The sequence below is a fragment of the Lacerta agilis genome, chromosome 10 (genome assembly GCF_009819535.1).
Source record: "Lacerta agilis isolate rLacAgi1 chromosome 10, rLacAgi1.pri, whole genome shotgun sequence".
NCBI lineage: Eukaryota > Metazoa > Chordata > Lepidosauria > Squamata > Lacertidae > Lacerta > Lacerta agilis.
This window is the reverse complement of record NC_046321.1, coordinates 58,713,236-58,735,370: the sequence shown is the minus strand read 5'-3', so window position 1 is coordinate 58,735,370 and position 22,135 is coordinate 58,713,236. Positions and strand designations below refer to the sequence as shown.

The window sequence follows — 22,135 nt, the reverse complement described above, 5'->3', positions numbered from 1 at the left end:
CTGAGGATCATCTAGTCCAACCCCGTGCAATGCAGGAAGAGGCATCTGTCCCATAGGGGGACAGTTTTCACAACCTGAAAGTTGTGGAGCTTTTTAAAAAATTATTCTAAGGGATCCAAAGCTCTTGAGCTTTTTTTTCTTCCTTTTTTTCTTTTTACTAAAAGCCGGAAGAATTTGGGGCTTTTGGAGCTTTTTCAGGTCATTTTCGGAGGCGATTTCCAGGACGTATGGCAGCACTTGGTCTTGGCATTATCAGCATCGCACTCTAACGCACTGAGCTACCCAGGCTATGGAGACGTTAACCTCTTTAACAAAAAACAAACATGTTTATGCCCGCCATGATAACTCACAGGATTGTAAGTGTTGCATGGGGTACCCGGAGGGCCATCCAGTCCAACCCCCTGCAATGCAGTAATCTAATAGGATGGCGATAGAGCCAGATGCTGGAGAAGGTCAGTTTAGACAGCTTGCTTCCTGCGTCCCCTGGCAAATCATCGCAAATCAACTGCTAAGTAGAGGTTAGAAGGCTTGGGCGCACCGTGTGCTTTTCCCTTAGCGTTTAATTAAAACAAATTAAATTAATAATAGACATTAATAATTAATAATAAATATTAATAATAAGACTAAATAATAATAGTAAAAATAACTAATTTACTAACACAAACGCTCTCTTTACACCTATTTCTTATATTTTGGTGGTTAGACATACCGCTGCCCAACCAAGCTCGAAATTCCGTTTCGTTTTCTAGGGCTGAATCTCACCCACTCGCCCCCCCCCACCCCAAGAAAAATCCCCGATGGGGGGGGAAGGGATCTAAAGCAGGAACCCCCAAACTCGGCCCTCCAGCTGTTTTGGGACTACAACTCCCATCATCCCTAGCCAAGAGGATCAGTGGTCAGGGATGGTGGGAATTGTAGACCTAAAGCAGTTGGAGGGCCGAGTTTGGGGGGTGCCTGACAAAGGAACCCAGAATATCCAAGTCACGCGCTCGTCTTGATATTTTTAACTCTACGGCCCGGCCCGTGCGTTTTCCCTTTCATCCCCGCCTCCCCCGCTTCCCTCCCGCCTCGTCTTCTACACGTGGGGCTTTCTCCTTACGCCTCTCGGAGCGTGGCGGGCGCCGATTGGACCACGTCGCCGGGCGCGAGGTAGCGTCTGCGCGCGCGTCGGGATTGGCCGGGCCCGAGGCGCGGGATGCCGGTTGCCCCCCGTAAGACGCGCGTGTCCCGCTGGCGCGGGCGAGGGGAGGAGGCTCGCGGGCGGCTATGGGGCGCCTTCCGTCGGGAGAGGCGCGCGGAGGAGCTCCGCCGAGGTGGCTCAGCGGCGCCCTCGGGGCCTTCCTTTTCCTCGCCCTCGCGGCGGCGGGGGAGAAGGAGCACCGGGTCCGTCAGGCCTGCGACACCTGCCGCGGAATCACGGAGCGCTTCAGCCAGGTGAGGGATGCCGGCGCCGCGGCTCCGTCCTCAGCCTCCTCCTTTCCCCCCCTTCAACATCGCCGGATTTACGTATAAATTAAACAATCTATAGCTTAGGGCCCCACTCTCTTGGGGGGGGGGCAAAAAATTAAAGGAAAAAAACACTGGGTTTACATTTCCAAAATACAAGATAAAAACAAATAAAATAAAACCAACATACGTATCTATAGCCAATAGCTGTCAACTTTTTTCCTTTTTTAAAAAGGGAAATTCCCTTATTCCGAATAGGATTCCTCTCAAGAAAAGGGAAAAGTTGACAGCTATGTCTATAGCTTAGGGCCCCATTCTCTTGGGGGGGGGGGGAACTGGATGTACATTTCCAAAATATAAGATAAAAAACAAAATAAAACCTACATACAGTTAGAGCTTAATTATTATTATATACTTCTTCTTAATTGTATTTCAGTTCAACAATTACTTTAATAAAATACATATTTTGTTATGTGCAAATGGCTATTACGTCCATAAATTACCATATAGCATATATTCAGCACACACAAAAAACAGCGACAATTTGTTGTTGACAAAGGACAGCTGGACATATAAAGGTCCCCATTGCTCTCAGTAGCTTAGGGTCTCATCAAACCTAAATCTGGCCCTGTCCCTCTACATCTTAATTCAGATTCAGTTGTGACAGGTGAAGGGCCGCCTCTTTGGCGTGCCTTCTCTCCCCCTTTCTCTTACCCCATCTTCCTACCTCTAGCCTCCCTTTCCCCCCTACCTTGACATTTTAATTTTTTAATAAAAGCTTTTATTTAATAATAATAATATAATTTGTTATTCCTACCCCACCCATCTGGCTGGGTTTCCTCAGCCACTCTGGGCGGCTTTCAACAGAACATTAAAAACAGAATAAAACTTCAAGCATTAAAAACTTCCCTAAACAGTTACAATTTTACAATTTCAAGTAAGCATTTTACAAACTTTAAAATAGCCAGTGACTTCCCTTCTTCTCTTTAAGTGGCATCGTGTCTTTATGTAGATATTTATGCGGATCAAAGCTGAATTCTAAAAAGGGGCGGGGAGAATAATCAGCATCATATCTGTGTGTGTGTGTATGTATGTAGATAAGTATGTAGATCCAAGCCGAATTCTAAAGGGGGGAAAAAGAATAACCAGCATTGTGTCTGTGTATGTATGTATTTAGATACGTATGTAGACCCTTGGTTTGGGTACGGAAAGGTAGGATATGGTAGGCAATCCTGAAAACTCTGAGGGCAACTGAAATGATCTAGGGCAGCCATTCTCAACCTTGGGTCCCCAGATGTTTTGAGACTACAATTCCCATCATCCCTGACCACTGGTCCTGCTACCTAGGGATGATGGGAGTTGTAGGCCAAAAACATCTGGGGACCCAAGATTGAGAAAGGCTGATCTAGAGGGACAGAGGAAGCATCCTTGCAAGGAAAGGTTGAAGCAATGTGAGACTTCTTAATTTGGGGGAAAGGTGAGGTCAGGGAAAACTCTGATGCTTGTGGAAACAGCAGTGGAAACATTTCAAAACACTGCCCCGAAAAAGCTCAACAATTTGGTGGGTTTCCTTTAAAAATAAAAAAGCTCCAGGTCAATGAAATTAGAGGGTTTTGCTGCAAGTGTGTACAAAATCTAATAATGTGTGAACAAAACCTGGTGAAGGATCAACAATAGCATTGTAGTTTCCTTACTCCTTAGCGTACCTTCCAGCCAGGTAGAATAATAACAGGGAATAAATGAGCTCTTGCTGTTCAGTCGTTTTCATTAGTAATTCCTGGCTGTTTCCAAAAGTGCAAGCAGATTAATCAATTTTTTAAAAAGGGGGCGGGGAGGAAGACTCTAGTGAAGAACACACTTAATAAAAATCTCCCTTGATCTCACCTTTTCCCCAAATTAAGAAGGTCCCACATTGCTTCCACCTTTCCTCTCAGGGCTGTTTCCTCCGTCCCCCTGGATAATTTCAGTTGCCCTCTGCGTTTTCAGCATTGCCTATCATGTCATAGGGGTATAAATAATAAAATTATTATTATTATTTATTACTAGGTTCTAAAACACCAATAAAAAAGCCATAGGATGCTGCCTTGTAATGATCCAGACCACTGGTTTATCTAGCTTAGTATTGTCTATACTGTCTGGCAGCAGTGCCCTGGAGTTTCAGAAAAGGGTATCTTATCAGCCGCCCACTGTACTGCCCACTGTGTGGAGCTTCTTAAGGGCATCCAGTTTTGAAGGAATTCACTGGTCTCTGAGAGTCTTAGGTGGTATGTTTAGTTTTTTAAAAACACTGTTATGGTGATCACATACTAATCCAAAGTATGTCTGGTTTTGCAATTGCTCTAGCAAATGAGATAGTCTCAAAATACTCTGTTTTTCAGGGTCTAACTGACACTGCAAAAAAGAACTTTGGAGGTGGCAATACAGCTTGGGAAGAAAAGACCCTGTCAAAGTATGAGTCCAGGTATGGTATGTGTATCTTTCTTTTCAATGAGTTCATATCCTTGTCTGGACCGGATGAAATAGTCTATGTCAGCAGGGGACATTTTTCTGAGAGCAAAGTTAGCATGCTGATATTGTAAGAATGTCGCATTGTGACACATTTGATACTTTAGTCAAGCTCCATAATCTTGTTGTTGTTTAGTTGTGTCCGTCTCTTTGTGACCCCACAGACCAGCGCATGTCAGGCACTCCTGTCTTCTCCATAATCTTAGTTTTGAACATATTGGTACCCTGCTGTTACTAGGTCATAATCGCACAAATGTCTTAGGTGTTGAAAAAAGTCTCTGGCCTAATTTCAGCATACATCTCCACTGACATTCCCCCTCCTCCCTGCTTCTGTGCATTTTCTCCTTTTTGGCTATCTCTAACCATACTTTGCCATAACATCTGAAATGGGCAAAACAACAAGAACAACCGAATTGTGTCCAAACGTTGCAGAACATTGTTTTGAAGGCTTACAACATATATAAAAACACAACAAGCATCAAACGTTAAGAACAAAATATCCTATATGAGCAACAAACAAACAAATAAATAAATAGAAACCAATAATAACAATAACAATAATAAACAGTTTACAGTTATACCCAAATTTAAATAACTGCCAGCTCCAACTAAACATTTAACTAACATCAACCCAACAAAAACAAAACAGAGGAACCAAAATTAAAAAGGTAAAGGGGCCCCTGACCATCAGGTCCAGTCGTGTCCGACTCTGGGGTTGCGGCGCTCATCTCGCTCTGTAGGCTGAGGGAGCCGGCGTTTGTCCACAGAGAGCTTCCGGGTCATGTGGCCAGCATGACAAAGCCAATTCTGGCAAACCAGAGCAGCGCACGGAAACGCTGTTTACCTTCCTGCTGGAGCGATCCCTATTTATCTACTTGCACTTTGACGTGCTTTCGAACTGCTAGGTGGGCAGGAGCTGGGACTGAGCAATGGGAGCTCACCCCATGGCAGGGATTTGAACCACCGACCTTCTGATCAGCAAGCCCTAGTCTGTGGTATAACCCACAGTGCCACCTGGGTCCCAAAATTAGAACTGTCTAAAACATTTTAGCCAATTGCCCCAACCCAAGAATATCTTGGTTAATGCTAACCATAGTTTTCCTAATTCGGATATCACAGCAAACTAGATAGAGCAAACCAGGAATGGGAGAACTGAAGGGGAGGACTACACAAACATAGAGAACAGTCTTCCTGCTTTGACTTTCTACACAAATCCACTGAATTCCTGGAACACAGCTTAGATTGCTTCGGCTGTTGTTCAAAGGCAGTGGTTCAGTGTAGTTGCAGTTCTGTGGACCAACACTAAGGCAGGGACGAAGGAGAGAAAGGAACCTTTATAGCAGAGGTGGGATGCTTGTGACCTTCCAGACTCCCCAAAGTCGTAGCCAGGATGGTCAACAATCGGGGATGAACAGTTACAGCCCAACAACATTCAGTGGATCACAGGTTCTGCATCCCTGCTGTGGGCCCCGAGCACAGTTTCTTTGCAGGGGAAATACAAGTTGCTTCAAAGTGTTTGATCCAGGCCAGAGGGGATGTAGTTGGGAGCAGCAGTGGGGCAGGAAAAGAAGGGAGAACATGGGCTTACTCTTGCGTAGCCTCAGGCTTCCTGAAGCGTCATTGCAAGGATTCAGAAGCTCCTTGTTTGAGAGTTTCCAGGTTCTCTTTCAACACATACTCTGATATGAATGCTTATCTCTCCCTTTGGCATTTGCTAAGTATATTTCACAATTAAGTATTCTATAATTAAACCTGTAAAGGCACAGCTTTCTTTGCTCTTGACCTTGCTGGGTGTATTTTGAGCTTCCTGATGATTGCAAATGCTGCACAAAAAATGCTTCAGATTAATAATAATAATAATAATAATAATAATAATAATAATTTGCTATTTATACCCTGCCCATCTGGCTGGGCTTCCCCAGCCACTCTGGGTGGCCCCCAACAGAAAAATAAATAAATAAATAAATAAATAAATAAACAAACAGTAATAAAAGATAAAACATTAAAAACTTCCCTAAACAGGGCTGCCTTCAGGTGTCTTCTAAAAATCAGATAGTTTGAGTCTGAGTAGTAACGGATTGCTTTGCTGTTCTGCACCAGTAAGGTATCATAAGACAACTTTGGTTAAATGTATCACTTCTACCCTGAGCAAAAGTTGGACTTTAATTTTGGAATGTTTACAGCCGATGGAATAACAGAAACGAATAGTGGCTCTAATATTCTTGACCCCTTTTTTATAGAAATGTGTTTTCATTTGTTAAGTTAGTGCCAAATTAGAACTCAGCAAAATAAATTGTTGTTTTTTTCCCCATGCAGTGAAATTCGTCTTGTGGAAATAATAGAGAACCTCTGTGACAGTAGTAACTTTGAATGCAACAACATGGTAGAAGAGCATGAAGAACATATAGAAACCTGGTGGTTCAAATGGTAAGAAAGAAAAAAGGCAATATTTTTTGTTGTGTTACATTCAGGATTGGATTCAAGAGAGGTGTAAATTAAAGACTGGATATAAACTTCCTGGAAAGCAATCTTAAATGCATTATTCACAAATTTTCAACCTGTGTCTTGATAAAACCAGCTTCTTATATATTGTTAGCTTAGTAACTACTTATTTTACCAGATTCGCTATAATATTTATTATTATTATTATTAACAATAATAATACCCCACCCATCTGGCTGGGTTTCCCCAGCCACTCTGGGTGGCTCCCAACAGAATTAAAAGCTCAATAGAACATCAAACATTAAAAACTTTCCTAAACAGGGCTGCCTTCAGACGTCTTCTAAAAGTCAGATAGTTGTTTATTTTCTTGACATCTGATGGGGGGGCTTTCCACAGGGTGAGTGCCACCACCGAGAAGGCCCTCTGCCTGGTTCCCTGCAACCTCACTTCTTGCAGTGAGGAAACTGCCAGAAGGAGCTGGACCTCAGTGTCCAGGTTGAACAATGGGGGTGGAGACTCTCCTTCAGGTATACTGGGCCAAGGCTGCTAGTCCTAAGTATATGCAAGGCTTGGTATTGCATCAGGGTTTGTTTTCTCTCACAGTGATGATTTCAAAATACTTAAAAGCACTTTCGAAATCGTGCACACTAGTTGAGGTCCTAATGGGCTTGGTGCTCTTGTTTTTCCACCTTAGCTAAAGCACAAGCAGATCAGGGTTTTATTCTGCAGACATCGAGCCAAACAGGTGGGTCACAACTGGTGACATTAGAGAAGTGCAAATTGAAGTAAGTGGGGAAACCATTCTGAGCTACATTTCTTTATTGATTTATCAATCTGGGAGTTAGGGGAAGCATGTAAAGCAGATGGCTTGTTGTGTCAAGTTGCTGCATCCATAACAAGTGAACCAGTCTGAGCTTTTGCATGGCCAACGTTGATGGTTGCCAGTCTCTGTTGAGATAGCTTAGTAACTTGCAAGAAGAACCTCACGCTTGAGTATCTTGTGAAAGCATGGTATGGGCTTGTCTAGTAACCTTTAGGTTACCATTAATGTTGCCTATTAGTGCTGCTGTAATGCACATGATAACATTCTAGAGCATTACTTTGTAGGATTCCATAAGGTTCTTAATAATTCTGGATCCCATCTGCTCCATTTGCCACTAAAGAAGATAGTTTATCTAACTACCAGCCCTGACAGCTCTACCAGGAATCAGAAGGGCAAGTTGTTCCTCCTTTTATAGCATCACTTAGCTTTAAAGACTACAAACCGGCATTCTACCTTCAGTTAAACCTGCACAATTTAACATTTTGTTCAGAGACTTTTATAAAACGCATACCTGCTTAACAATTTTGTGGTGGGTCCTTAGGATTCAAGTTAGAATTCAACTTGGTTCTTTTGAACTCAATGGGTTGATGAGTCAGTAAGGAATTTCTGAAAAGCACACATAATCATAAAGTAGTTTTGGTTCATCTTTTATGATAATCCAAACCCTTTACCTCTTCCTTTATGTCCAGATTATCATAAATGATGCGGGAGGAATTGATTGATAATAGGACCCACAAAGGGGAGGATGGAAGTCCAAGAGATTCCTTGGAATCTGGTTTTTATAATTTATGTTTGATATATCTTTGTAAAATGTTAAGGTGAAAAACCAAATAAATAAATTAAAATAAATAAATAAAGTAGTGTTGGTTCAGAACAGGGAGGTAGTCTGACTGTGCTTAATACAGTTTGGGTGTTGCACACGCATTCTTTCATATGCTAGAGTGTGTTGTGAATGTTATTTAAGCAATAAATCTAGAAAATTGTGTGCTTATAATGGTAACCAATGGCTAATAATAATTATTATTATTTATTTATACCCTGTCCACCTGGCCATTTTTGATGATGAAGTTATATTAACTTGCAGTTATTGTTCTTTGATAACATAGCATTCCTACAAATGAATGATCAGCCGCAAGCACAGCATTTGGCAGATTTTTATTTTATTTTTTTAAAAGCTTTGTTACATTTAAGGACAAGCCAGACACATCTCAAAATGTTCAAGGCATCCTTTATAGGAGTAAGAGAGAGATCCTTACTTCTGTCCATTCATCACTGCAAGATAACTGTAGCCATATGAATTTAATGTCACGAGGGAGGCTATTTGTGACTATTTCTTAACCCACAAACATGAAACATAAAATGAGACTTGCACAGAGGGTTGTATCCAGCTGAGTCATACTAAGAGTAGACCCACTGAAATCCGTTTATTTTAATCAGTGTTTTCTCAGGTGTGATTTAGTCAGATACACCCCAAAATGCTTAATCTTTTCTTTCCCTTCTCTTTTTGCAAAGGTGTGAATCATTACTGTTCACTTTGATACTAGAATTCACTTAACTACTATTATTCACTGTAGCTCTTCACAGGGAATTGGCACTCAGCCAACCAAGCAGGATTTAAGCACCTCTCATCAACTGATGAGTTCAATACCAACCACTTCCTGAATCTGGCAACCCCAGCCACCTGTGAAATTTGGCCCAATGATGAGGATCTGACCTGTGAAATCTGGCCCAATGATGAGGTTCTGGCCATGGAATTTGGCTCAATGATCAGGATTTGGCCCACGAAGCCAAAAAAGTTTCCACACCCTTGATCTACACTGGCCAGCAGCAGATCTCCAGGATTTAAGTCAGGGGATATTCCTAGCCCTCTCTTAAGATGCCAGAGCTTGAACCTGGGAATTTCTGCTTGCGAAGCGGATGCTGTGTCCTGAGCCCTTCTCCCTCAGACAAACTGCACCCTGGGGGTAAAGATGACTGTTCACATTGGCAAAATACCCAGTGCTACATAGGAATGCCACCCTAGGAATATTTGCAATAGTGGTGAACTTAACATAGCGTCTTGGAACCTCTGACGGCTCGGGCAAAACCAGTAGTGTATTGGACGTAAGTGAGACAAAGCTGACCAAAGCAGGCTGCCACTTTTAACTCTCTCCTTCCATCACAGGATTTTTGTTTTTATTTGAAAACACGCCAGACTGTTTGGCGGCTGATGTATCAAATTGAAGGTTGCAAATGCTGAAGGTTGAGGCGATAAAGCTGCAGGCTGACCCCAGCCCATGAAACCATTTTCACCACACTCTTCCAAAATCCAGTGCCTCCTCTTATCTTGAAAAGTACCACTTCTCCTGCAGAGAACAGGGCTCAGTTTTAGAAGGGCTTTTCTCCCCATAGCAGGGGAATGAGGAGGTTTGCTCTCTGGCTGAGTGTTTTCCTACCTGTAGTGTGTGTCTTACTTGCCTAGCTATGTTTGGACTATATATGTTTGTGTGTTGGATTTGCAATTCTACAATGGCCAACCCAATGGTTAGGTACCTCTGTCTTAAAAGGTGTCTGTCTGGTTTTTTGTTTTGTTTTTGCAGACACCCTTAGTTGCCCTCTCCACCCTGGGCAGGCCGGTTCTAAACACCAAGAGGGACAGGGAAACCTCTCGTATTTCTATTGTGACACCAGTTGGTGTCTCTCGACCTCCACTATAAACTTGGGAGCCAAGTTTCTTATCATGAAAGATGCTACCAGGTGAAAAAGTACCAGATCATAACGGACAATCTAATTTTGCTGGCTATGCAAATTTATTGCACACTGTACCTGCTTCCCCATCTAAACTCTCCATGACAGTTTTAATTGGCATTCTCTAGAACGTTGATTTCAGTCAGTTCAGACCAATGATAATAATGTTTGACTCATACAATTGGATGTGAACAGAACTCTTACCTTCTGTTCAAGAAATACATTTTTGTTTTGTTTGTATTTACAGGAAGAAGAAATCCCCTGATTTGTTTAAGTGGCTTTGTATAGAAACAATAGAAGTTTGCTGTCCTGCTGGAACACATGGTCCAGACTGTGTTGGTAATTAAACGACAATAATAAAATACTGGAGTATCTTTAATCATACACAGAAGCTTTAATTTAGTTCCAGCCTTTGACTATCATTGATTAGTGCGATTCAAAATACAATAGAAGGTCTCAGGTTCAATAGCCGGCATCTCCAGGTAAGGCTGGGAGACCCTCCCTGCCCGAAACACAGGAGAGCAGATGCTGGTCAGTGCAGGCAGTACTGAGCTAGATGGACCAACGGTCTGACTTGGTATAAAGCAGTTTCCTGAGTTCCTACAGCTATGTCTGGAGATGTGATGGTAGAAGAAGAAAGATGCTTCTGTGAGCTGCGGTTCTACCAGCAAACATAGGGAAGGTGCCTAGTAGGCCATTTTATTTTTTCAGTCTCGGTGATACTGATATAAAAGGGAAAGCAAAAAATGGCTACAACGGGGGGGGGGGGCTGTTGCCGAGGAGGGAGCGGTTACAGCCAGTTTAGAAGTGTGGAAATGTTGTGTATGACAAACATGTGCTTTGGGTTATTGGCTCACAGGAGTGGATGGGCTACTGGGGGCCTTTGTTGGGTCAGTAGCAAGACAGTTCATAGAGAATGTGGCATCTCAAAAACCAACAAGTTACCATATATACTCGTGTATAAGCTGACTTTTTCAGCACATTTTTAATGCTAAAAAAGCCCCCCTCGGCTTATACTCGAGTGAGGGTTGCTCCTTCCTCCTCCTCCGCCTTTGCCGCATTTCCCACCCTAGGCTTATACTCGAGTCAATAATAAGTTTTCCCAGTTTTTTGTGGTAAAATTAGGTGGGTCGGCTTATACTCAAGTATATACGGTGTATTGTGGCATAGGCTGTTAATTGCTAGGGGAGTCTGCATAAGGGCACAATTCGTTGAAAATGTTGAGCTGAGCTGAAAGATCCACAGAAAGTTTGGCACCGTTCAGAGGGGTTTGGAGAGGCAAAAAAGCAAGGCATTTTGGGAGGGGGTGGGAGAAAAATCACAACATGTTCAGGCCACAGAGGGCTCACTGTAGTAGTGTTAGCTGCAGAGGCTTTTCATCCCTCCTGCCATTTTAGATTCTTCTTCTTCTTCTTCTTCTTCTTCTTCTTCTTCTTCTTCTGGTTGCTGTGGTGCTCCTCCTAAGCAGCTCACCACCCATTTTGGGGGGGCAACTTGCAAATGGGCCTTCCAAAGTAGGGACAGAATATTTTCAGCACAGCTTTAGTTAGAAGCAAAGGGGAAAAGCTTTTTGTGAAGAGGCTTGTGAATGTTGATCAAGAGGCTGCAGTGAGAGAAGTGGCAGTGGGAGAAAATATTGTTGGGCTTCGTTTACGTGAAATTCTTAAACTTGCTGTTTTTGTGTTAATTTAAGCTTGCCGCGGGGGATCAGAAAGACCTTGCCACGGAAATGGCAACTGTGCTGGAGACGGCACCCGAGGGGGCGATGGATCCTGCCGCTGTAAAAGGGAATACCAAGGAGAATTTTGTTTGGACTGCTCTGACGGCTACTACAACTCTCACCGAAACGACACACATTCTGTTTGTACAGGTATGCCTACATGCTTACATTTAAAGCCTTTATAACGGTCCGGAGAACCGTAATTGCTTCCGCACAACAAAGGGGACTTGGGACTGGAGTTTCTCCAGGAACATTTTGCTTTGTTGTGCGAGAAGCTGTTTGTGAGCTGGCATGGGAAAAGAAAAGTCAGAAGTCCCGTTAGATATAACACGGAACCGTGGGCATGCCCAATTGCTTGCAGTATTTCAGGTAGTGCCTTTTACGGTTAAATTGTCGCTAAATATTTCTGAACTTTCTATATTTCAATCCAGGAGTGGTCCATGAGGAGGGTCGGTGCCATACTGCTGGAGCCACTGCTGCTTACTAGCAGAAGGAAGGGCAAGCTGGCAAGGGAGGTTGTTGCTAGCCAGGCACAACTGTTAGTCTAGCTCTCTCCCACTGATGTGTCTTCACAGCACCGTCCCCAGTAAGTGGCACCACCTCTCTCCTCACTGACTGCTCCCGATCCGCATCCCAAATTAGCTAGCACAGTCCATGGAAAGAAGATAAGGTCCCTAGGAGAGAAGAATGGCAGATCAAGTTGATGGACTATGTTGTCAACCCTCCCTGTTATTCCCCACTGCTATTTACATAGCTGTCAACCCTCCCTGCTGTTTCCCAATGCTATAAAATGGGAATTTCCTGCAAAAAAAGGGAAATGTTGACAGCTATGGACTGCCAAAGTGACAAGAATGACTGGAAGAATCAGAAATCAGGAAGGCCAAAATTTTAATAAGGAATGGGGGAAATTTATAATCTATCTGAAAAACCATTGTAAACAGCTAAAATCATTAGCGGGATTGGAATAACACTTGTAGTTTTGTGGTGAATACAGGTAAACCTCTACTCACGACCACATGTGCACAGGCGCTTTCGGAGGCAGCCTGCTTCTCCGCATGTGCAGACGGTGGCAGCCGCTTCTGCACAGGTGCGAATCGCAGCAAATCCGGTGTTTACTTCCAGGTTTGCTGCAGTCGCGACTTGGAATGGGCCTAAGTAGAGCGGGACATAAATAGAGGTTCTACTGCAGTGGAGATGCAAACGATTTGGATTATTATAAAAGATGCAAGAGGAAATGATTAAGAATAGGACCCACAAAGGGGAGGAGGGAAGTCCAGGTGATTCCTTGGAATCTTGTCTTTATGTTGTATGTTTGTGATTGTAAAATTTTAATTTGAAAAACCAAATAAATAAATTCATAAGAAAGAGCAAGCACAGTCCTATAATTGTCTACTCAGAAGTAAGCCTTGTTGAATTCAAGTAAGTGAGAATAGGATTGTAGGCATAATCTCACTTTGTTCCGTCAAAGCCAACCTGTTTTGCTAAAGTGGAAGAAGAAACCCGTCCTGCGTGTCTTGTTGATCAGAACCCAAAAACAGTGGAGTCATTATTTGGGTGATAACCTGATAGCCTTTTTCAGTTTGCATGCTCACTACTTGTTCCACTGCTTTTATAAGGTAGTGCTTTATGTAACTTTGTAACGTTCTCATTTTACCGCGTTAATTAAATAATATGCCAGGATGTGCAAACATTTCACGAGCCAATTCTCATGCAATTATTTGCGTTATCAACGCCTCTGAAGTAACCCTAGAATCAGTTTAATTATAAAACGTAAACCTAGATTCAGTTTTAAATGTGCTCGCCAGGATCTGAAATGAAGTCTTGAGTCTTTCTCTGTCTTCACAGCTTGTCATGATTCGTGTAAAACGTGCAGTGGGGCAACAAACACAGACTGTAAGGAATGTAAAGAAGGTTGGACCAGAAATGAAGACGCCTGTGTGGGTTAGTAAGACATCCAATAGAAACTGAAGTGTTCAGTTTAGAGAAGACCCTAAGACCTAATATATAATATATAACATGTTTATAATCATACACATGTAGATACTTGTTTTTGTGCCATTTCTCTTCCCCCCCCCCCCCGGCATCTTAACTGAAAGTTAAAAAGTACATACAGTCGTACCTTGGAAGCCGAACGCCTTGGCACTCGAACGTTTTGGTTCCCGAATGCCGCAAACCCAGAAGTGAGTATGTTCCGGTTTGCAAATGTTCTTTTGGAATCCGAACATTCGGCGTGGCTTCTGCGGCTTCTCATTGGCTGCAGGAGCTTCCTGCAGCCACTTGGAAGCCACACCTCGGTTTCAGAACGTTTTGGAAGTTGAACAGACTTCCGGGATGGCTTCCGTTCGGCTTCCAAGGTACGACTGTAATTATACATGCACTAAATATGGTGAGACATAAATAAAAGAGAAAAAGAAGAAGAGAATCGGCACCCATGTAGAAGAGAAAGTAAAGGGCCTTTTCTCAAGCAGAGATCCATTTACATAGAATCAGCTGCTGGGTTGCAGAACACTGTTTTTATCTAAACAAGTTTGGAGCTGGGAGGACTTCTCTGATCCAGGCTTACAGCTTTTGGTTTCAGTTTGCTTTTTAACTAGTTGGCCCACTAAATTATTGGTGGACCCTCCTGATTTTGTTACATATGAAGGAGAAGATGACAGAAGACTGTTGATTCCTGATGTGCCTTTTGTTTAATTGAATCATTTCAAGGCTGTTCCTGCCACCTCTCCGTCGAATGCCAAAATACAGCATTTCCAATCAAAAGCAGTTGGGGGAAAAAAAATCTATCGACAAATTCAAATAACGATCAGCCGTTCACCAAGAATGGCATAGTATAAATGCAAGGGTAAGGGTACGGTTAAATAGCGCAACCCCCACTTAACTGCATAACAAAAACAGAAAGCAAGTGCAAAGTCAACAAACGAAAAAGCTAAACCACGCCTTGCTACTACCAGTCTCCTTTGTGAAGCTTGGTTTGGATCCGAGTGAGGAATTTTTGGCTCCACAGAATTTGGCAGATGGAACGGAAAGGAAAATCACATCAATCCAAAGCCATTTGGAAAACGGGTTTATCATAGAATTGCAGTGTTGGAAGCCCCCATGCCCAGGGTCATCAAATCCACCCCCCTGCAATGCAGGAGTCTTTTGCCCAACATGGGTCTCGACCCTGAGATTAATAGTAGTGCTCTACCAACTCGTGACTTTAAAAGATACATTTTTCGTGAAGCAATGCATGCCATTGTAGGGGTTGGAATGGGTCACGTGCGAGGGTAAGAAGCTCGTGGTTTTCCTCTTACTCATCCTCTGATTTCCTGCATTCCTTTCTAGCCTGTGCAAGTCACAGTCTCCAAACAATTTGATGAGGCTGAAGTGGGAAAGAATCAGCAGCCCTCCCCTAAATGCATAATAAGCGCTTTCTGTTCATGAACAGATCTCTTTGGAACCAGACATTCCCCCCCCCAACCCCTTTGAAGCATTCTGTTCATATGGGAACGCTAACTTTCCAAATTTATGTTCACCTTTGCAGATGTGGATGAATGTGCCGTAGAAGAGTCTCCGTGCAGCACGGACCAATTCTGCTTAAACACAGAGGGCTCTTTCTCCTGCAAAGGTTTCCTTTCCATATATCTATATATTTAACCTTAACTTGCAGCAGGCTTGAGTATATAAGAGCTGAAACAAATGTCAGATTTGTTGCGTGAAAACCATTGATAGATCTTTATGTTTAATTTCACGTGTGGAGATAGAGAGCTTGTTTCGCTTCCTTTGGCATAAACAGATGTATATACTTTCTGGGTTTGGTGCATCTCAAATGGGATGCTTGCTTTGGCTTCCCCACCGCCACCCAAAATCGTGAATCTTAGTGTTTGTCCCCAAGTAGAAAACTGCACAGAGAAATATAACACGTGAGCTACATGGATACACTATGCTGTGATTCTGTGGCTCCAGGAGGTGTCCCTGCAATTGCAGGAACCCTAGTAAAGTAATTATGTAGCAACACTTCTCACATTTAATTTCTGCAGATAGAATTTGATGCCACACTAAAGTGATAGCACCCACATTTCCACTTGCCAGGCAGAACCATTTCCCCTCTCTTCTTGCCCCGCATGCTGCTCTGGGGGTTCCCTTGACCCACCTCCAGAGCGGTCAGAATGTGTCTTCATGGATATTGCCATCACCAGGGAGAGGGAAAGAATGCAGCTAGAAAGCGATCCTTAGTAAATAATTTTGAGAGAAAGGAAAAGGCACCCAAATAGGGGATAATGATATGAACAGGGCAGGATAGAAGATAATGAGATCTCAAAAGGGAAGCAAGGAGTTAAATATATTAGTTTAATTGTGACAATTTTTCCATTGATGACTGTTGTCTTGGAAAATTAGCAGAAAGGTTTTTGTAACGTTGTTGCTTCTAACTTCATGTATATTTAGTTGGCTAGCAGTGTTAACAGAAAGCCGAAAGGTTAAACTCCAAAAATCTGGATATAAGAGCATTCGCATGGGTATTGTTCTTTCTAGGGCTTGCGTAGCTTTGCCTCAAGCCTGAGTGTAGCCGTTGTTGTCTTCCAAGTAATGTTACTGCTTGCCTAATTTGTTGCTTATTGGTTAGATTTCTTACTGTCCTTCGCAATCCCTTTGCAACAATATATTCATAGCATTCAAAACAAGCTTAAACGGGTTTATAAACTTATAAAAATAAGTTAAAGGATTCCGTACGCAAAGCAGCACAGTGTAGGTTAAACGCAGTAGGTGGGTCCGGCAAAAATTAGCTTCAGTTTGTTCTCTAAGCAAGTTTCCACCTTAGTTTACAGCAATTTAAAGACGTTCCATTTTATGTTTCAGCATGCGATCGGAGCTGCTTGGGATGCACAGGAGAAGGGACCAGCAAATGTAAAAACTGCGTACCTGGCTATGAAATGAAAGATGAAAATTGCACAGGTTAGATTTCTACTTTTGTATGAAAGTCAAGACACAACTCTAAAAGCCTGGGAGAACAAAAACAAAAGTATTTAACTGCCATCGAAAAGGCAAGAATGTGTGATTTCCAGGGAGGTGAATTTCATAAGTCATTTTAAGCAGATTCTATATGCTTGATTTTTTAATTCCTACAATTCAAACTAGGCCTGCAAAACACAAATACTCATATTTCTTTGTGTTTGTATGTGTGTTTATTGATACCAATAAACAACAGCTGGCTGTGCTTCAGTGATTACCGGCGTGGAAATTGCTTCGGTTTATATTCTGCGTAATCTTTGTCGCTGCTCGTATACATGAGCAAATAAAGTTAAAGAAATGGAACGTTTGTATTAGAACATTTACACCGAATTAAACTTTTCGCGATACTCTTTCCCTTTTTAAAATAGATGTAGATGAATGTACCTCGTCTGAAAAGGTGTGTGTAAGAGAAAACGAAGACTGCGTTAATACTGCAGGGGGTTACAAATGTGTCTGTTCCGAGGGTTTTCAAGATGAAGATGGCTCTTGCGTTGCAACGGTAAAAGGAGGTCAGTGGCTGTTTGTTACCGAACGTTTTGCGGGTAGTTGGTAGGGGAATGTAGCAAATCCAATGTTAATTGCACAACTGCTGCTGCATAAGTGTCTCAGCCTCCCTTGGATTTTCAGTCGCCGTTCTCCAACCAGATCTATCCTTTCTCATTTTGATTCCCAAGCACATTTTGCATCATTAGTCCAGTGTGATGTCGTGGACTAGGATTGGAAAAGCTAACTTCTAGGTCTTCACCCAGCCATGAATCTCACTGAGTGACCTTGGACCAGTTAATCCAACCACCTTCACTGGTGGAGGGGGTGTTTAAGAATAAAATGTGTTGGGTTGCATCACGCACACTTGCCCTGAGCTCCTTGAAGGAATTAGGATAAAAAAATATAGCAAATAAGTCCTCCCCATACACTTTTTTTTGTATAATATTTTAATTAAGTTTTTCTGTTTCACATTTTAGAATACTCATTTAAACAACCTTAAAATATCAATGACTTCCCTTCTCTTTCCATGGTTCATTTTACATATCATAAATCCCTGCGTATTTTGCTTAAACTAAACCATTCAGTATTCCATTGTTACATCCATCAAAACTTATTTACACTGTTGAATTTATCTTAATGCTTCCAACATTTTCCAAAGAGTAGTAGTAATAATAATTTATTATTTCTACCCCGCACATCTGGGCGGCTCCCAACAGAATATTAAAAACATGATCAGACATCCAAAAACTTCCCTAAACAGTACACAATTTTCACCCATATATTCAATAAACATTTTCCAATCTTCTTGCTCTCTTATTCTTCTTGCTCTCTTATTCTATGTTAAGTCTGCAAGCTGTGCATATTCCATCAATTTTAGTTGCCATCCTTTGGTTAGGACATCACTCGTTTTCCTTTTGGGGACTAACAAATCACTCCCCATATACTTCTTTTCTTTACATCTGATTTGAAAAGCCATTAATGGTTGGTCTTCATGGTCTAAAACATTGTCAAATTGAATGGCAATCCCCTTGTAGATTCTCAGCAGGGTCAAATTCTTGGCGCTGCTTAAAAAACCAAGGAAATTTGGTTGCCTTCTTTTAAAAAAAGGAATGGGCCAGATTTAGGGGGTGTGCATGCTGTGTTTCTTACCTGCACAGTCTTTTCAGCTCCCCCTTTCAGCAGAAGCCCCCCTCCCCAGTTGGAAGAGACCTTCTGGAGTGGTATCCTGTGAACTTGAAGGGGAGCCCCCAGCTGAGGGTTGCCCCAGCCACCCTGGGCAGCTTCTAGCAAATTATAAAACCACAATAAAACATCACACATTAAAAACCTCCCGATACAGGGCTGCCTTCAGATGTCTTCTGAAAGTCTGATAGTTGTCTATTTCCTTGACATCTGACAGGAGGGCATTCTGCAGGGCAGGCACCACTACCGAGAAGGCCCTCTGTCTGGTTCCTGCCTCTTACAAATAATGTTAACTGTATAGGGGTTTCGTTTTAACAAAGATGCATTACTTTTGACAGAAGAGGAGACCCCCGCAAATGTATCTTCGTCAGATGCCCATGAGGAGTTATGATCTACATTCCGAGACGACAGACATTGGTATCAAACCTTTAAGTTATTGGACCGAACAGCTGCTACCTGAGATGTAAATGGTATTAAATAACCTCAGGTCACCAGTACGATTTTCTCTGGAACTTCATGATGGATTTGCCCTTTCAACTGCATTTCTTTGTGAAACATAAACAACTGTCACTTTTTATACTGCTATTGAACTACCTTAGTAGACATTGTTGGAGATAGATACGTCTCTCCCCCCCCCCCCCCCGGTGTATTTGGTTAAAATGAACAACTTATTGCCAAGCCCTGCAAAACATTGTTCCTTGTGTAAAAGAAAACGAATTGACTAACTTAAGTACTTTTAGATCTGGATGGATTTTCTATGACCCGCTCTTGTCTTTTCTATAACCAGCAAAAGAAGATGCTGTTTAATGCGAAAGGCCCCTCTTGCAAATGAAAGCTGAATGTCAAGCACGGCATTCAATAAAGATTTATTTTGACTGCTTTGTATTTTGTGTGCCTTGCCTGTTAGCATCTGTTGCATGGGGGTGTGGGGGAATTGTTAGTTTATAGGTGAATTGACCTCTGCCTCAAGTCATTCTCCTGTAGAAATCAGCTGGTCTTTAAGTGAGAAGCCATCTTTCCCCATAACCCTTCACCAAAGGAAGATTGCTTTTCTTTGCCTTGCTGTACAGCAGGGGTAGGGAAACTTTTTCTCTCAAGAGCTGAAGTCTGTTCTTGGAGCCACATGGCAGAGGTGGGCGAGGCTAAAATTGGCAGAGCAACAAATGCAGATTTTACCGTTGCCCAGTAGGCCAGCTCCTGCAAACACTCGCTTAATCCTCCGTAACCATCTAGACAAAAGGTATTTCCAAGAGTGCAGGGACACTTGCTAACCCGACCAAAACGAGGTGCAAAGGCGGACCAGGGAAGGGTGAGGAGATGGCTCAGTTCAGTTCATGCAGAGGGCTTTGCAAGATTGAAAGAAAATGGCATTCAACTTAGATTCACGGACGGAGACGCTGCTTTTTGAAGTGGAGAAGAGAACTCTGTGACTGTTTAACTGCAAATGCACTGGACTGAATACTGGAGATACACCTAGTGGCTGCTGGTTGGCCGACAGCTTTTAAAATGCTGCTGTTAATGCAGACAGATTTAAAAGTAAAATACTGCAAGCTTCAGGGCACTTATGCAACTAGGTGGAGGGTTTGGGTGTGTTTCTCCTTTCTGAATGCTTGTGTTGTCCTTTGACTTCACCTGTGTTGATGTCATCATGAGCTCTAAGATATTTTCCAAAGAAAGGGAAAAGCTGGAAGGGGCGCAGTTATAATTTATTGCAAAAATATTAAAATCTTATTTGGGGAAGCTCTGGGTTTTTTTAAACTTTATATCCCCCCCCCCCAATGAAAAACAAAACAGAGAGCACATCATTATTCCTGGGATTTCTTCCCCTCTCACATGCAAGATGTAATCTAACATGGTGGCTTAAAAAATGCTGGCTGCTTCATAAATACTGTTTTTTCTCTTGAGCAAATTAGAGATAGATTAATTGATCAAAACAGTAAAACTCATATGATTAATTGATTCCGATAAGTTTAAACTTTTTTTGTTTTGTGAACCGCCCTGAGACCTCCGGGTATAGGGCAGTATATTAATAATAATAATAATAATAATAATAATAATAATAATAATAATAATAATATGCTGTATCATATACAAGGGATGGTAATTATAAACCTGAGCCCCTGCCTACATAACTAAGATGCCCTGAATAAGAGAGTCTCAAGTCATACTAGCATTAATATCAAACTGTGTGTTTAGCATGCCCAGGTATGTGACACATGGCCTAGGGCAAAGACTCCTGACTCCAGTGGTTTTAATCTCAAACTTTTCTCTGGACCACACTTTCAGAATTAAAATTTGCTCACGCCACACTGGATTTTTAATTGATAATAAATACATTGGAAAACAAAAAGAAAAAAACTCCTGGCCGTGCTTGATTTATAACGGAGAACACAGCTACTTTATAATATGATCATCCAGAAAGTCTAAAACAATGCAACTACATAACATGAATCATTCTGAAAATGTAATTGTAAACATGCCTCTTACATATATGTACCGTAAGTATAAACTCAGTGAGAAGTGTGAGCTTGCTTTGGCCAGGTAATCTCCTTTATATTAGGTCTAATTTGAGACATGCAAACGCTAATCTCATCAACACAAAGAAGCCATTCTTTTTGTTCTGATCTTTCATAATTGGTTGAAAATCTCTGTTCACAACAATACGTCATGGAGTAGTATAGAAGAAAAGCCAGTGTTTCTGGTTGTATATCCACATTTCATTGAAATGTTTAAATGTTTCTTTGATTGTCCTTGAATCTCCCCACTGCGCTAGCCATCCTTTTTCCTGCTACACCTTTTGAGGACCAATATAGACTAGCATTCAGCTGCAGAGACAGACATAGCTATACGTAGATTTGAGGGGATGCTGGTGGCGCTGTGATCTAAATCACTGAGCCTCTTAGGCTTGCCAATCAGAAGGTTGGTGGTTTGAATCCCCGCAACAGGGCGAGCTCCCGTTGCTCTGTCCCAGCTCCTGCCAACCTAGCAGTTTGAAAGCACACCAGTGCAAGCAGATAAATGGGTACCGCTGCAGCGGGAAGGTAAAGGGCGTTTCCGTGTGCTCTGGCTTATGTCACGGTGTCCCGTTGCGCCAGAAGCGGTTTAGTCATGCTGGCCACATGACCCGGACTCCCTCGGCCTGAAAGCAAGATGAGTGCCGCAACCCCATAGTCACCTTTGACTAGACTTAACCATCCAGGGGTCCTTTACCTTTACCTATAAGTTGATTTGATGTGGGTGGCTCTGTAGAACTAGGAAATTCATTCCTCTTTTATATGTAGCGAGCTTAGTCATATTACACAGCCTTTTTCAACCTCACTCCCCATGTGAAAATTGAAAAAAGCTGCCCCAAACTGAAAGCACCGTCCCATCTTTCTAAATGGACTGCAGTGCAGCACTTCAACACTTTCAGCCACGAGAGGGCACCCTTCATCTGTTGCTAGCATAACTCAATAATTGAATAGTCTGTGGGGAAACCAGCAATGTAGTTACTACAATGTAATAATATTAATGATGATGATGTGGAGGCTGAGAAGAGAGAGGATAGCCACCTTCAAATCTCTAGAGCAGGGGTCGCCAAACTTACCTGGCCTCGGGCCAGTTCCTCCAGCGCCGATCCCACGGAGGGCGGGGGAGCGCGCGCCCACATACTGAGAAGAGAGATAATATTCAAATATCTAAAGGATGGAGTAAGCTTGTTTTCTCCTGCTCTGGATGGTAGGACCCGAATGAATGGATTTGTTACAAGAAAGGAGATTCCGACTCGACGTCAGGAAGAACTTTCTGACAGGAATTGCTGTTCGACAGTGGGGTGG

At 42.4% G+C, this 22,135-nt stretch overlaps 2 protein-coding genes across 3 annotated transcripts; both read left to right on the top strand.

Moving 5' to 3' along the window:
• Positions 1-1,251: 1,251 nt before the first annotated feature.
• Positions 1,252-18,920, top strand: CRELD2 (cysteine rich with EGF like domains 2). 2 transcript variants are annotated; one of them, XM_033162450.1, is made up of 10 exons: positions 1,252-1,434; positions 3,825-3,907; positions 6,268-6,378; positions 10,191-10,282; positions 11,637-11,813; positions 13,509-13,604; positions 15,187-15,270; positions 16,500-16,595; positions 17,021-17,161; positions 18,641-18,920. In XM_033162450.1, exons 1-10 carry the CDS (start codon positions 1,267-1,269, stop codon positions 18,709-18,711), a joined length of 1,119 nt encoding a protein of 372 aa, XP_033018341.1. In that variant the 5' UTR covers positions 1,252-1,266; the 3' UTR covers positions 18,712-18,920. The 2 variants fall into 2 exon arrangements, with proteins under 2 accessions (XP_033018341.1, XP_033018342.1); XM_033162451.1 differs by having other exon boundaries at positions 18,659-18,918.
• On the top strand, positions 18,788-19,750 carry LOC117054568 (neuropeptide-like protein C4orf48 homolog). The gene is given in 3 exon segments (XM_033163526.1): positions 18,788-18,814; positions 18,923-19,039; positions 19,652-19,750. Coding segments are annotated over 3 exon segments (243 nt in total).
• Positions 19,751-22,135: the final 2,385 nt, after the last annotated feature.

What these genes read in the sequence shown, in the direction of transcription:
- CRELD2 (XM_033162450.1), top strand. Translation starts at nt 1,267, where the DNA reads ATGGGGCGCCTTCCGTCGGGAGAGGCGCGCGGAGGAGCTCCGCCGAGG. An exon ending in ACATGGTCCAGACTGTGTTG is followed by an intron (nt 10,283 to 11,636) that starts GTAATTAAACGA and finishes TGTTAATTTAAG; the next exon opens with CTTGCCGCGGGGGATCAGAA. An exon ending in GAAAGATGAAAATTGCACAG is followed by an intron (nt 16,596 to 17,020) that starts GTTAGATTTCTA and finishes TTTTTAAAATAG; the next exon opens with ATGTAGATGAATGTACCTCG.